Here is a 15,443-nt window from a genome sequence, read left to right on the forward strand (position 1 = left end):
CACCAAAAGCTGAAGCTGAAGCCCAAACAAACAGGGCCCTAATCTTCTTCCTAGTCGCCACCCTGATGCCCTCATAGCCCTCATAGGCCTCACGCCCTTTATCTCTTCTTCTCGCAACGATACAATGCCGTCAACCCTCCAATGTCTCCCACATCAACAAATCCAGATGCCATGCCTCCTTCCCGTCCGACTTCTTCCTCTCTTACAGCGCGCAATCATTCACTTCCTAAGACTAGTCAGTGAACGTTTGCTCTTTAATCATGCCTAATAATACGGGCCTAAGCATACTACAACTATGCTCTTGCAGCTACCCAGGGTAAACAAAAACACCGTTAAACATCAGACATCTCCACCTTGTAGGCTTGTAGCCAGCTTCTTCAGCAAGAAAACGATAATTAATTAATCAACAAGAAAATTACGAAGACGTCGATCTTAGGCTTCTTTAGCGAGACAGTATATCTCCAGTACGCCTGCTTGATTTTGTAGGCATAACCTGGGATATCGATCGATTTGAGGAATTAAGGGCAGGAGGAGAGGAGGATGGGGGATTCTTCCCACAGCAAGCCGCCGCCGCCGAAGATTCTTGTGCCGTACCCCTTCGACTTCCCTCCGGCAGCCGCCCGCACCAGGTCCGTCGATGTACGGCCCGCCGGCCGGTGCCCCTTCCTCCTCTCCTAACTACGATGCTGGCTAGCTCGGCTCCACATCTGGGAATCTGGGATCAATTACCTTCTTGCTCCAACTGGAAGCTATGGAGTACTATATAGTGTTGTACTAGCTAGCAATGGCTGCAATGCTTGTGTTGTGCAGAATATGTACGTAGGAGATGTAGATCACTAGATCCCGATCGATCTTTATCTTAGCTTCTCCTTCTTCTTCTTCTACTTCTTAATATCAATGAATTTCTGTTGTTGATCTCATTATGGATCGATGCATGCAGGATGTTGGTGCCGGCATATGATCTCATGTTCGGGAAGCTCTCGATGTGCAACCTGTTCGACGGCCACTTCCTTCAGCCCGGTTGGAACGCAGGGATCACCTTCAAGCCGTCGGTGAAAGATGATCACGTAGATCTGACTGCCACTGTATCCATTCAGCTTTTAATCCAAGCAAGCAAACATATTTGCTGAGTTCCTTCGTTTTCCCATGTGAATGTGATCTATATATTTATAGTTCTGTACGTTGTCGTTGGCCAGGTGTTTCTACGTGCATACTTGAACCTGCAGGTTGTTTAAGCTAGTTGTATGGTATTGGGAAAATGAGAATTAGTCTTTGTTTAAGTTGTGTGTGGCTTGTGCTATTTTGGGACTTTTGTTGCCATCCTCTTCCTGAGTCACTGTAAGGATTTTTATTTTGTCCTAACTGAACTTCACTAGATATCTAAAAATGGTGGGGATGCGTTGCTTCGATGGCAGAGGTGATGATTATTTCTTTGCTTCACATGTTCGTATTTTTTTAATTCACCCTTTTTAATTATCACCCTCATTTGTCTAAACAAACGAATGATTTTGCAGGGATTTGGATGATCCACATACCTTTGTGGACCTTCTTGTGTCGACTTCAAAACCGTACGGCTTCATTGATTCTTTTTTAATTAATCATTAATTTTTTACTTTAGTTATGAATGGTACATATGTGTAGTTACATATACAATGCTGATTTGCCTTCGCAACTTGTATATCCCGCAGGCTGCGCCTGAGGTCATGCGCTTACTACCCTAAGTATGGTATCAGTGCCTTTGGGGTGTTCCCTTTGCTTATGGAAAACAGGTAGGCTCTTTCTTGTTTGCGCTTGTAGATTGTCCATTAGCTGCTACACAGATTTCCATTGACATTTATTTGTTGATATTTGAAGAAACATTAATTTCCATGATCCAGTATAAGGTGTTCTCGTTGTTGATTTTTTAATACAATTAGAAATCATGCATAAAAATGACAAAGTTAATATTTTTCCCGTTGTTTTCTAGAAAAATATATTTTTCCTGTTTCGCAGGGCATGTTCAGAGGACTATGGTGTCATGGGTTTAAGATATATTTCAGAGAATCTATCAATTGGAGGGTCCTTTGTGCCATTTCCTTGTATGTAATTTTTTAAATCATATTATGTGCTTATGCTGCTTTGTAATTATTAGTATACCAGGCAAAGCTTTTATCTATTGAAAAATATTATTCCTACATTTGGTTATGTGATGATGTGCTTGTATAATTTTTCTTTGCAGCGTCCCATGAGATTCCATACGGTGCATGGTTAGTTGGGAGAAAAGGAAATTTAAGTGCGGGACTTCAATACAAGCCGCTTAGTGAGTGTTACTGAACTTTCACTTTTCATTGATGTAATTTAAGGATACTCCTTTGTTTCCCCGTGCTACTTTGTTATTTTGAGACTTTGCGCATTTACGCATTGTCTAACTCAGAATGGGAAATATCATAATTAAAGTCCATAACAATACATGTGTTGTCAGAAAACTGCTTTCATACAAAATCTATACACTCTATAAACAGGAATATCACGTTTGCTCACAATCTTAATCTATTGTGAAGCTAAGTGCAACAAATAAGAAATGGAACGTCACACCGCTTATCTCTCTATTGTTGGTTTCAAATATCCAGTGGAACCATGCGTGAGTGAAAAAGAGATACTCCCTCCGTTCCTAATTTAAAAACGGAGGGAGTACCTAGCAAGGTTACAAATCCTACCACAAGTTTTACACTTAATTGCAAGGAATATTACAGAATAGACTAGGAATACACATAAATTGTTGTGTACCCGTCTTTGTTTGTGCATATATAGAGAGCATTTATTCTGATAATTATTATTATTATTTCTGCCCCAAATTGTGTGTCTACTTCTAGTTTCAAATTGCAAGTGATTACTATTATATATTTTATAGAGGCACCTAATTAAGTGAGTACATATCTATAGTTACCAATGGATTTAGATGTATGAAACTATTATTATGTTGACCCTTGCAAACACCAGTTATAAAAGTCCAAAACTATACCTACAAGTTGATTTAGATATACAATACGATGCAGATAATGATTGTCTCAGAGCAGTGTCATTATAATATATGAAAGTAAACATTGTTGAAAGACAAGAGCTTTCACATTATGAGATTTGCTTCTTTGTATAAATCAATTATCTCAAAGCGATAAGGTTAAGTGAAATATTTAATTCAGCAATAAAGAATAAAACAAGAATGATTAGCATAATCAATTGGAGATTTTTTTCCCCAATTGTATGCACATTAAAAACCCGATCATACAAGCAGAGGGAAGCTTACTTGACTAGGAATGGAACTTGATAAAATAGGACTTGAATGTAGACATGTAACATTAACTTGACTTGACAAAATAGGAACTTAAGTACAACATGTAAAGTTGATAATATCTCAAGAAACTAGCTTACAATGCATAATAGTATCAATTTGTCTTTTTGAGAAAATAGAGAATCAAATTGCGACCACAAAGCTTATACATATTTTTGTTGATATATATGGCATTTATAATAGACTTCAACTTTTCGTAGTTATGTGTTATTATCTTATTTAAATAACTAAATGCATATGTTTTCTATTTGCATATAAAGTTATTTGTGCTATGTCTTGTTGTATCAAATTTGGGCCCAATTTTGATTATACCTTGTGTCCATATGTTACCCCAATAGATGGAAGCAATCATCCTATGCCTTTTATAAATTTGAAGAATTGGAACTGTGCAATCAGCTATTGCAATCGCCCAACTTGCCCACTCAGCCCTTCATTAAATTTTGCTCTAGAGCTTGTCAGAAGCAAACAGGTTTGTTCCTTATTTTTCAATAAGAAAGTTCAGGCTATTTCTTCGCTCACAATCACTTAGGTCTTTGACATTATCGTGATGCCAGTGGAATTCTTTTGTGCTTGAATTAAGATGCATTTATTATATGACCCCAGTGAATTGTAATTCTATTCATACTTACTAAAACAATTATTCAACTATTTTAAATACACGTTATTTCTTCAAGGGAACATATTCTAAAAACATCGCTACTTGCAATATATGTGTGATTCTTTGTGAAATTCTTAGATTTTCACTTATAGTGAGAATTTAATACATTGCAGTATTACTCTTGTGTATGTTCCTTTCTCTCAAATTATTTCTTTCCACGGTAAGAAATTATCAACTTTTTTTGAAGACCACTAGCTTTTAAAGGAAAATCTTGATGTATCAATCTTGGTTCAGTTTTATTGGTCCTAATATGCAACAAATTTATGTTTGTCAATTCTAATGCATTGGCATTTCCCTGTCCTTGATGTGCAGTTGGTTGCATCCGTCTATCAACACCACATTCTTCAAGGAAGGGTAAATACAGTTATATATCTCATTCGTGATCTATAGAGTTGCTTCCATTTTTTCAACCTACTACTGTAGTTGGGAATGGTATTAATGAATAAGTGGTAGTCGAATCAAGACCACATAAACTTTGTTTTAGACATGGCGACAAAGTGTAATTGAGTTTGTTAATTTGTGAAATAAGAATATGTTTCAAGGAAAATGACGAAATATGTGAATCTCAAAGGACAACCAGGGGTGACTACATATTAATCTTATAGAAAAAAAATTATTATGCTAAATTTTACTACTCCCTTCGATTCAAATTAATTGTAGCGATTTTGTCTAGATACACATATACCCTGTATTTAGACAAAGCAGCGACAATTAATTTGGATTGGAGTGAGTATCTCATTATTGATGTGGTTAGAACACTATCTTGGTCACAATATACAAGTTGAACATTGTGTCCAATAATTTTCCTCCTTGGCTAGTTGCATATATGTGCAGGTAAGTGCATTGCAGTTGTACGTAACCTATGTTTGTTATTCAGTATCTAAAGAAACATTATATGACCCTTTGAGTTTGTAACTTGGATGTCCCGTAGTGTTCGATGCATGAATCGTTTTCTTATTGTAGGCATCAATTGTGTTCATTCATATTGTTTTGTAAATTCTAGCAGAGTAAAATTTAAGTATTAATGTCTAGAGTGTACAATATTATCACTTGGCTAATAACAGAGTGATAGTACAAAAAACAATTTAAGATGACGCGACTTGGCTCAAAATACAAATTCGTATTATTTAAGTGTCTTATTGTAACCAAGTAATACTGAAGTTTGATGAATGTGCACCACATGAGCGCGCCAGGAAAAATATCGTCTTGGCCGTGATCATATCACCGGATCAGTAGTGTACGTTGATTTCGGACTTGAGATGGCAACAAGGTAAACCTTAATTAACTAGAGACATATTTTTCAATTTTGCATCAATTTAATTAGTTTGCTACAAAACAAATTGCGTGGTTTGTAGGGTGGATAAAGACAAACCAGCCGACAATGCCGACAAGTCCTCAATTCATATAGCTGCAAGTTTGCAGCTAAATAATCACTTACTAGTAAAGGTTAGTTGCAACCTCTTTGTACGATAAAGTGTGCAATGTATCCTAGCAGCCTGTGCAACTTATGATACAATCTCTCTTAATCTTGATGGATGCACGTTACTGTTGAAGTATAAGTTGATGCCCTCCTTTCACATCAGCTTGACCTTTTGAGTGAACTGGTTATGTGCATGAAACTCTTCGTTACAACATGGTTAACCCTTGTATTTATGTCTTGTGTTGTTTGCGACTGACAATAATAGCTATTACTGCTTCCTTAACAGGGGAAGTTAGGTCCCTCCAACTCTTCTGTAGCTTTGGCGTTCAAGCTTCCACCCTTCTTCACGCTGAGTGTCACAGGTATATATATCCTCGGTGCTTCAAATTCTTAGAGATGATTTGATTGCAAGAATGAACTTGCCATGTCATTCTCACTAGTCAGTTCGTTGCATATGCTTCCCAGATTGGCATTTTAGCTAGAGGAAATTTCACAGAACCACACTTTTTTTGGCAGTGGTCTCACAAAATCACAGTTGTTGCTAACAGTCTCACAAAACCACAACTCTTGGGGCAGGGAGTCTCAAAAAACCCTAATCTCGATGATTAGGCGGCTTGATGGTGTTTCTGACGACCTGGGCCCACAACGTGGCATTGGAGACGGGTCGGGGAGGCTGACGTGGCAACTGACTTGTGGGCCGTGGCATTGGAGACTGGTCGGGGAGGCTGACGTGGCAACTGACTTGTGGGCCCAGGTGGCATTGGAGACGGGTCGGGGAGGCTGATGTGGCAACTGACTTGTGGGCCCAGGTGGCATTGGAGACGGGTCGGGAAGGCTGACGTGGCAACTGACTTGTGGGCCCAGGTCATCAGAAACACCATCAAGCCGCCTAATCATCAAGATTAGGGTTTTTTGAGACTCACTGCCCCAAGAGTTGTGATTTTGTGAGACTGTTAGCAACAACTGTGGTTTTGTGAGACCACTGCCACAAAAAGTGTGGTTCTGTGAAATTTACTCTTTTAGCTAGGCTAGTGCAGTATTCAGCTGTACCACTCGGAGAATAATAACCTGCAAATTATCCTTAAATGCAATTCATTTGTTTATATTAAGTGCTACTAAATATAAATGTTGTGGTTCTCTATATTATTATGTACTAGCAGTTTGCCCGTGCGTTGCCACGGCACTTTTTAATGCGCTCGTGGCAGGCGCACAATGGTCGTCACGACCACTTTGAAAGATGGTCGCAGGCATCATGCCGCTGGACTTTGCCGAACTCAATGATTGTGACATGGTTTCCTCTGTCCTTGCTCTCCCTACAGATCCAATGCACTTCAGAGCCCATTCTGTTAACTTATCTACCTTTGCACTTGCTTCTGCCTTCAATACCTCATAACCATGGGATTCTTGAAGCCGTTCATGCAACTTGAAAATTGATCATAGTTGTCACGGTAGAATCATATTGTATACAAGCTGTAAAGGTCAACTGAAATTATCGGATTTGTCATGACTACTGTAAATGCAAAGCACATAATTCATGTGAGTATGTAACGGACAAAACCGTTCTGATGACTGAATATTCTTAGTATTGCCTTGAGCTCAAGGTCTAGCATTCGGCAAAAAAAAATTACCACACTAAATTGCCAATGTTCATCCGGATCATTATATAAGGCAGATACGGTACCCAATACTCACATAGACCAAATGGAGTATTAGAGAAGGGCATTCTGGACTTTCCCAATAAAATTCACCTTGGGTAACAACCTTCTTCGATAGCTTCATAAATTTATCAACATATCATGAGATGTGCATTATACCTGCACGCATAAACCCATTTTTAACTTCTATGCAACAAAGATATACAGTTCTAAATCCATGCTCTTCACAAAAATAAATTTACCTGAATAGCAGGGAAAAATCTCGACCCATTCAGTGATGGAGCAACTGAAACTGTTACGGCTGATTCTGAAGGTCCTGACTGAATTTTAGTTTCTACCTTTGACCTTGACAAACTTTTGATATCCAGGACATTTTTTCAGATATTCAAAAAGAGCTCAACATGAATCAAACATGCAGCAAACGACCAATTTGATGTAAACAAAAAGATGTAGAAAAGCAAGATGACAATACTACTAAGCACCCAAACATTAGGAAAGCAACAAAAGGTAAAACCTACAATTAGAATAAGGAAATCACTCACGTTCTGGACATGGAGCAATGCAAGCTTTCCATTGTCACTCTGCATACTGAATCTAGATCATCGCTGCTTTTGCATAGAGGTGGATTTGTGCCATGTGTTCGTGTCCTGTAGCAATCATTGTTCATTGTTCAGATCGGGGAAGCATTGTGTGCCCAGCACGGGCCGGCAGGGCGGCCGCCGTCCTCGCCCACGCTGACCGCCACCCAGCACACATGCCTCTCCGAGTCGGCATGGCCGCCGCCTCCCTCTACCCCGCTTGCCGCCTCCTAGGCCCTAGCACATGCGCCGGCCGCCTCCTTCCTCCCAGCAAACACCGACGGGGCAGCGCGCCGCTCTCCTCGGCCGTGCCAGCTGCCTGCCCGCACTCGCCGCGCCGGCCGCCGCCTCTCAGCACACGGTCCCGCTCCACCCTCCTCGCCCATGCCTTCAGGCCACGTGCGCCGCTCTTCTCCAAGCCCGCGCCGGCCACCGCCCTCATCCCAGCCCGCGCCGACTGTCCGCCGCTGTTCCCGTTGCATCCCTGGAACCACCGTCCTCCTCCCAGGTCGTGGTCACTGCTTTGCTCCTGCCATCGGCGAGGTTGAAGAGGGTGGCGGTGCAGCCAAACCCTAGGCGACGCTCGTGGAAAAGTGAACTAAAATTGATTCCAAATTTTAATGTTGCTGCACTAACAAGATTATATTTCTCCGTCTTAATGGAATGCAGTTACCAAACAGTCGATGGAGACAGGAAGGTCTTGACAGAAACCACTGGGTTCTTTGATGGAGAGACGGAGAAGCGCACATTCCAATTTGACTATGATTCAAACGACTTTGTCAATTTACCGACATACTTGAAACCTATCGACAAAGTATTGTAACCGTTGATTGTTGCACCATCATCTTTCATTCTTTGGCTCAGAATCCTTGTACAATTATATGTTCGTTTTTGTCTGAATTTACAAGGTTGTGTCTTTTTATGTGGTAGCTCCATTGCTGTAAACTTACCAATTCTATGGAATGATCTGGAATTCAACTTCTAGTGATTATTAAGTGTGCATGTTTAATTAGTTACTACAGGACACTCCGCGCGTTGCTGCAGGCCTCAAAAAACAACAATGAATTGCAATGAAACAAAATAGACATTAACCTCAGGGCTTGGAACTAATGCCTTTGCCAGATTATGAGCTTCAAAGTTCGATTGGCGCTATATTCATGTTCATGAACGAAGGCATCGAGACAACACTCTGGATTCCGGAACGCCGCCACAGCTGCAAAGGAAAGGGATGACAGTATTGTTGAATCAACGGCATGTGGAAAATTCTCAATTGGGCCGGCCCGTAAGCGCCGATCCATCAGCCCAACGGATCGATCCGCGAAGTCCAAGATTCTCGCCCAACTCTCTCTTTCTCCTTCTTCTTCCCCAAGTTCATCTCTCCGCTAAAAAAAAAAGGTTCATCTCTCCCTAGCAGCTCAAACTTGTCTCCGGCGTCGAGGTCGGTCGCAGCATCCGATGGGCATCCTGTGGAGCAGCTTCAGGAGCGAGCCGCCGCCGCCGCCACCTCCTATGGTGCTGGTGCCGCCGCTCTTCGACTACCCGCCCATCGCCGCCCGCACCAGGTTCCCCTCCCCTCGCCTTCCTCCTCCCGCAAACAAAATGTTACTTCATTCAGAGCATAGGCCAGTGGTCCCGCCGCTCTCGGGAGTAGTAGGCTACTTGCTCCGAGCCGTCTCGTTCGGATGTACACCGGCACTTCGCAGAAGGGTCGATCATTCGAAGTTTCAGAACTAGACCTATGCTCTTGCGCAGTGCGATTCAGTGACGACTGACGAGTGGCACTCCTTATTTTTTCAACTAAATTGTTCCATTAGATGGTCGTGATTGATGATTCTCCTTACGAAATTTGGCCTCGTCATTTCGGTATTATCGTTATTAACTGAAGCACTGGATTGGTGATTGTTTTTACCATGCCATGCCATTCACACCGGCCGGTTGGTTAACTGTAACCATTGGTTCTACATTCGTGAGTCCCAGTTCCAGTAGCTTTTTGTGGCAATGCACATCTGTGAATGGATCCTTCATTGTGGGTTACTGAAATGGTTTTTGTACTAACCACGCACGCAGGATGTCGGTCCCGGCGTATGAGCTCATGTTTGGGAAACTTCCTCTGCGCAATCTGTTTGAGGACTACTTCGATCAAGCAGGGAACATGACCTCAAGGATCATGCTGAAGCCACTGGAAGACCCTCACGTTGATTTGATCGCCACAGTATCCTATGAAACATGAAATATAATTACCACTCTTTTCTGAAGCCACCGGAAGACACTGACATTGATTTGATTTCATACCACCTTGGTGCTATAAAATATTTTCTGGTGATGCTTTTGTTGCAATCACATGTTTATATAGCTATTAATTTCCTTTTAGTCTCAACTTGTAGAATGGCTATAGGTTCTGCCATTGAACTGTCAAGAGATCTTATTCCTATGTTGTACATTTTATGGATCGACATCTAGTTATTATGAGAGAAGTTTTTGCATACCTTAAGATCAGTAGGTATCTGCAGCTGCTGATAAAAATAGTGGAACAGAAGTAAAGGGGGACGCTCTATTTCGCTGGCAGAAGTACTTGTTCCATAATTTAGCAAAGCCCTTTATTTTTATGCAATCTTTGTTGTATTCTAACATAAAAGATGATTTAATATTTTTATTAGAGATTTGGACAATCCCCATACCTTTGTGGACCTTCTTGTGTCGACTTCAGAGCCGTAAGTGCTTTCTTGTTGGATGGATAATTCATCACGACATTAATTAATTAATTTTGGAAGTTGCATAGATGATGCTATTTTAGTTCATACTTGTTTATCCAGCATGTCGCAGCTGAGGTCATGTGCTTACTACCCTGAGTATCGTATTGGTGCATTTGGAACATTTCCTTTGCTAATGGGAAACAGGTAATTATATCTTGTTGCAGTTCCCAATCATGCATTCCGTTGCTAGATACTCCCTCCGTCCCATATTAAGTGACTCAAATTTGCCCAAATATGGATGTATCTATGCCTAAAAAGCGTTTAGATACATGTAATAGAAAGTCACTTAATATGGGACGGGGGGAGTAGCTTTCTGCTGATTCATTTGTTATCTGTATCAAGAAATGTTCTCAAATACTTCAAACTTCAACTGATAAAGTTAGAGACCATCATAATGAGGGACTTGTGTTTTTCAGGGTGTGTTCTGAGGACTATGGTGTCATGGGTGTCAGATATGGTTCAGAGAATTTATCATTTGGGGCATCCTTCGTGCCATTTCCTGGTATGTGTCATGTTTATTTCTCATGTAGTTAAGTATTTTTTTGTGAATTGATTATATGTAAGAAAGTAAAATGCACTTCAATTTGAATCCATGTGGTGGATTATTGTCATTCCCTAATGATATTCTCATAGTCAGTTACTTTGAAAGGCTAAATCCGATTCATTTTTCTTATAGGATTGGCTTATTCTACTAAAAACAGTAACACATGGTGATATTACTTTTGTTTGCAGAATCTGCCGAGGTGCCGTATGGAGCATGGTTGGCTGGAAGAAAAGGGAGTTTAAGTGCAGGAGCACAATATAAGCCACTCAGTGAGTATTATTTTCAGAAGCCTATCCTATTATCATTAGCAAATATCCTCAACACATAGAGGCGCAGTAGTTCATCAACCTGTAAAATTCCAACACCTTAGGAGATAGATAGAGGATTAAACAAAAAGGTGGTCTGCTCATATTTGCTTCTGCATTGGATTTTAAATTACAACCTATAACATCCTCAACAAATAGAGCCTGCTCATATTTTCTTGTCTATTGGATTTTAAAATTCCAGTCTGTAAAAGGCTCAAGAAAAGAGTCTGCTCATATTTTCTTCTGCATTGGATTTTAAAATACTCTTGTGTACCTGGACATATATTTTCCTTAAATTGTCATTCTGATGTTTTGCATTTGCATAGTTTTATTCACCACCAAAGATTACATGCATATTTTAGATAAAGGTCTTATCATGTAGATCTTTTGCTATCAAATCAGAAAGAAAGAAAGAAAGAAAGAAAGAAAGTACTTGCAAATTCTGAATTTTCTACATTTTACTTACCAGGATTTTGTTCTGTTGTTCCAATATTTTACTGAAATGTCATTTTTATTATTTTACATTGTTATTTGCTTTCTTTGCTGTTGGTTTGCCTTTTCCATGCATGTAGACAAGTAGATGTGGATATTTATTTGCACATTATGAGCATTTTATTAAGATGCTGTACATAGTTCTCATATGTGCATTCTGCAATAGGTGGAAACAAACATCATATGCCGTATATGGACTCAAAGAACTGGAATTGTGCTATTAGTTATGGTGTTGGCTCAACAAGCCCGCTCAGCCCTTCATTTATTTTTTCCCTAGAACTTGCCAGAAGTACACAGGTTTGTTGTAATTTTCTTGCTTCTTATTAGATAGCTATCTTGCAATTGCTAGGACATTTTATGTTAAGCTATAAAGAAGTTGACACATCTTCTTTCAAAAAACAAGTTACCATATCTGACCGGAGTGATGGATAATCGCTGCATGCATTAAGATGTAATGTTCGAAGTAGCTATGTACATACATAGTGCAGATACTTTTTTTAGAATAAATCTTGATCCATTAGGCAACATTATATGTTGATGTGTTCATCTGAATGTATGCAACTGTCTGTGTACACACATGAATTAATATACCCGCACGAGTATACTTCCACATGTTCCTAAATTAACAAAAATAAAAATAATAGGAGTTGGTAGTATTTAGAAAAAAAAATGGGTAGTGTACCAAAGAATGATATTCACCTGGGTATCGAAGAATTCTACAATCAATCACACACCGTACCTTGAAACAACTTGTTTGGTGGATATGTTTTTCTTCCTTTCTCTTCGTTAGGGAGCAGCGGGACTTCGTTCTTCTTCTTTAAAAAACCCTCATTGCTCAAATTAAATAACCGTTGGTTATGATAGCTAAAGAAAACCATGATATTTCTAGCACTAACTATTTCTTCGTTCTATTGAGCTCATCGGTGATAGTTGACACAATTTTGTTTTTCTCCATGTGCAGCTTATCGCATCATTCTATCGGCATATGGTTGTTCAAAGAAGGGTAAGGACAGTTCTATTTGATTTCGTAGTCCACTTATTGGAATATAGTTATTTCTGTAATTCAATCTTTATGTAACCATCACTTGGATTCAGGAGGGAAGTAGGATTATCTGTCTTCGATATGATGTGAACCAATTAGAGCATCAAGTCTTTTATGCTTCATCATAATTGTAGTTTTTAGTTCCGAATTTGTTATACTTTCTATGGATCCTGAATTTTGTAGTTTCAGGTGCCTCTGGTACTGTTTCAGTGTTATGGTAGTTGAGAGGTGAGACCACTATATATATTAGTCATTTTTCTGAAAATATGTACGGATGCAAAAAAAACATAGCTATCCATGCCACTTGCCTGCTTTTATCCACACCAAGATTTCTTAGCTCACACATCAGACACCCAGTAGACACAATTACCAACAGATATAGCACCATCCTTGCATGGTAGCGTAGATGGTGACAGGCTGATTTTTGTGTGAGGATTATAGAATGTCCACGATATCTGTTTGGCCACTAATTTGGACTCCGCCTTCAACTGAAACTGAAGATGTCACTGTGCATATGGATGATGTTCCATGCCATCGGTAATTGGAAATGCTTAATGACAATCATTATTACTTATTATGGGGGACTATATGTTTTCCTCTCTTTTCTCCTAGTTGTTTGTTTCTGATTTCCTGGTTTACTGTGCCAACTGCCATGTTTTACTGGTAATTTCAATCATGGTATCCAAGCTTGCTGAGTCTGCTGCTGCTTGTATCTATCAGGTAAAAAATCCGTTTGAAGATGGTCAGGTTGTTGGGATCACAAACTACATTGATTTGGGACTTGAGTTGGCTACAACGTAAGCATTAAGAGAAGAAACATAACTCTGTTCTTCATGAGATCAGCTAGCTAACACCATTTTCACACTGTTGTCAGGACTGATAAAAGCAAACCGGCAGACAGTGCCAACAGTTCCATGTTTCAGCTAGCTGCAAGCTGGCAAGCTAATAAGAACTTCCTATTGAAGGTTGAGTATATCCATTCATCAATAGGCCTTTAAAACAAGTCGTCTAGCTTGATTTGCTTCTGATGTCCGTTGCTCTTTTCTTATCAATAGGGAAAGCTAGGTCCTTCCAAGTCGTCTATAGCTTTGGCATTCAAGTCATGGTGGAGACCGTCCTTCACATTTAGTGTCACAGGTGTGCAGTCCTGACTTAATTATAAGATCGCACAAATCATCACGAATAAATTTGAGAAATTCTGTTTGCAGCTGTGAATGATCATTCGAAGGGGGCGACATCCTATGGCTTTGGAATTCATGTCGAGGATCTCAGAAAGGCCAGGTACTGGGTCTCTGAATGTTCAAGGCTTCGAGCACTGTATACAGCATTTGTTGTATTGACTACTGAGAATGGTTTGTTCATGAATCTTTTGATGAACTGCAGCTACGAAAGGGCAGATCCAAACTATGTCATGCTGACACCAAACAAGGAGCACCTGGCACCGGGCGTCTTGCATGAGTACGGGAAGCGGCCAATGTTCCAGGCGGACGTCGATTCGGGCAACTACGATCATTTGCCCACAGAGTTGAAGCCTATCGACAAGATATTCTAACCGATACAACTCTCTGGTCTCAATCTGTGGTCGCCCGTCGTCATCAAAGGACCTTCAGCAAGCTCATCTGAAAAGCTTGTAAACTTCAGGCCGATTTCAGATTCACAGTTCTTTTAGCAGTTGTTCCGGTGAAGGTAGAAACTTTGTCTCTGAGAAAAAACGTCCACAATGGAGCCCAGGGTCACCAGGAAATGTGTGCACTTGGTAGGGACCGATAATTACCCTCCAATCACTTGCATCCCCGTGAGCTTTCAGTAGACGCTAGAAGCCTCAAGATATATACATAATCTAACAGATAGCCATGGATCGACTCATGACATGGCACATGGGGAAGAACCCTCCATCTGCTACAGGATAGATAGCTATGCTAGGGATGTGCAAGATAATCAAAAGGTGATCACATCACATTTCGTTTCCATCCATCCAAGACTTGGGGCGCATCGGAATGAACCTAATCTGTCTGGATCTTTGTTGCAACTTACAATTGTTTAGCATTTCCCCGGGAAGAGACACTGAACCAGGGAGTAGTCAGCCAGCATTCAGCACGCCGTAGATACGCACGTACGTGTCAGTCTACAATGTGAGTATGTGACAGCGAGACACTTCTGGCCCAAGTCAAAGAAGATACCGACTTGCGATGGCAGTTTCTTCGATTGGAGAATTGAAAAAAAGGATATAAAAGCTAGTTGCATTTGACGACGGAATTTGGATTTGGATGGATGCCGCAATTTGTCAATGGAGAGGCCCCCGTGGGCGAGACCGCAAGAGGCAGCGGAGTTCTTTTAGCCATGCCTTGCTATCTTCCAACCGGCTATAGCTAAGCTAGCTCGTGGTAGTGATCCGTGGTTTGCTTTCAGTGTCGGCCAACTTGGGATAAAAGTTTCACCGCAAGAAAAAGGAAAAAGGAAACTAAGCATAGATTGAATGTTTGTATTGTCACCTGTCGTACAACATGAGATAACAGATCATAAAACATGTTTGTATTGGTCTCTAGATTGAGCACGTGTAAGTCATCGTTGTTGTAAGTGTCACGGTGGCATATGGTGCATACCATGCGCATTCACTGCCAACGTCGGGACGGTCTGTCCAAACCGCTCCTCTTTTCGGCTTTGGTTT

The 15,443-nt window shown here is 40.5% G+C and overlaps 2 protein-coding genes across 2 annotated transcripts; both read left to right on the forward strand.

Moving 5' to 3' along the window:
• Nucleotides 1-540: 540 nt before the first annotated feature.
• Nucleotides 541-8,462, forward strand: LOC104583087. Its single transcript, XM_024458744.1, has 14 exons — nucleotides 541-629; nucleotides 941-1,067; nucleotides 1,377-1,417; nucleotides 1,515-1,568; nucleotides 1,689-1,769; nucleotides 1,993-2,078; nucleotides 2,219-2,299; nucleotides 3,667-3,797; nucleotides 4,299-4,340; nucleotides 5,180-5,256; nucleotides 5,342-5,432; nucleotides 5,693-5,768; nucleotides 8,309-8,336; nucleotides 8,393-8,462. The coding sequence occupies exons 1-14, from the start codon at nucleotides 541-543 to the stop codon at nucleotides 8,460-8,462; spliced, it is 1,074 nt and encodes a 357-aa protein (XP_024314512.1).
• A 549-nt stretch (nucleotides 8,463-9,011) lies between these two features.
• LOC100829590 lies at nucleotides 9,012-15,312 on the forward strand. Its single transcript, XM_003567788.4, has 14 exons — nucleotides 9,012-9,201; nucleotides 9,707-9,851; nucleotides 10,140-10,207; nucleotides 10,297-10,350; nucleotides 10,453-10,536; nucleotides 10,809-10,894; nucleotides 11,125-11,205; nucleotides 11,900-12,030; nucleotides 12,695-12,736; nucleotides 13,496-13,572; nucleotides 13,650-13,740; nucleotides 13,831-13,912; nucleotides 13,984-14,056; nucleotides 14,159-15,312. The coding sequence occupies exons 1-14, from the start codon at nucleotides 9,095-9,097 to the stop codon at nucleotides 14,325-14,327; spliced, it is 1,290 nt and encodes a 429-aa protein (XP_003567836.1). The 5' UTR covers nucleotides 9,012-9,094; the 3' UTR covers nucleotides 14,328-15,312.
• The last annotated feature ends 131 nt before the right edge of the window (nucleotides 15,313-15,443 follow it).

Source organism: Brachypodium distachyon, chromosome 2 (assembly GCF_000005505.3).
Source record: "Brachypodium distachyon strain Bd21 chromosome 2, Brachypodium_distachyon_v3.0, whole genome shotgun sequence".
NCBI classification, from domain to species: Eukaryota; Viridiplantae; Streptophyta; class Magnoliopsida; order Poales; family Poaceae; genus Brachypodium; species Brachypodium distachyon.

Coding starts and splice junctions, on each gene's coding strand:
- LOC104583087 (XM_024458744.1), top strand. CDS start 541: ATGGGGGATTCTTCCCACAGCAAGCCGCCGCCGCCGAAGATTCTTGTG. Junction 1,418..1,514: donor GCGTTGCTTCGATGGCAGAG/GTGATGATTATT, acceptor ATGATTTTGCAG/GGATTTGGATGATCCACATA. Junction 4,341..5,179: donor ACCACATTCTTCAAGGAAGG/GTAAATACAGTT, acceptor TGAGCGCGCCAG/GAAAAATATCGTCTTGGCCG.
- LOC100829590 (XM_003567788.4), top strand. CDS start 9,095: ATGGGCATCCTGTGGAGCAGCTTCAGGAGCGAGCCGCCGCCGCCGCCA. Junction 10,208..10,296: donor GCTCTATTTCGCTGGCAGAA/GTACTTGTTCCA, acceptor TATTTTTATTAG/AGATTTGGACAATCCCCATA. Junction 12,031..12,694: donor AACTTGCCAGAAGTACACAG/GTTTGTTGTAAT, acceptor CTCCATGTGCAG/CTTATCGCATCATTCTATCG.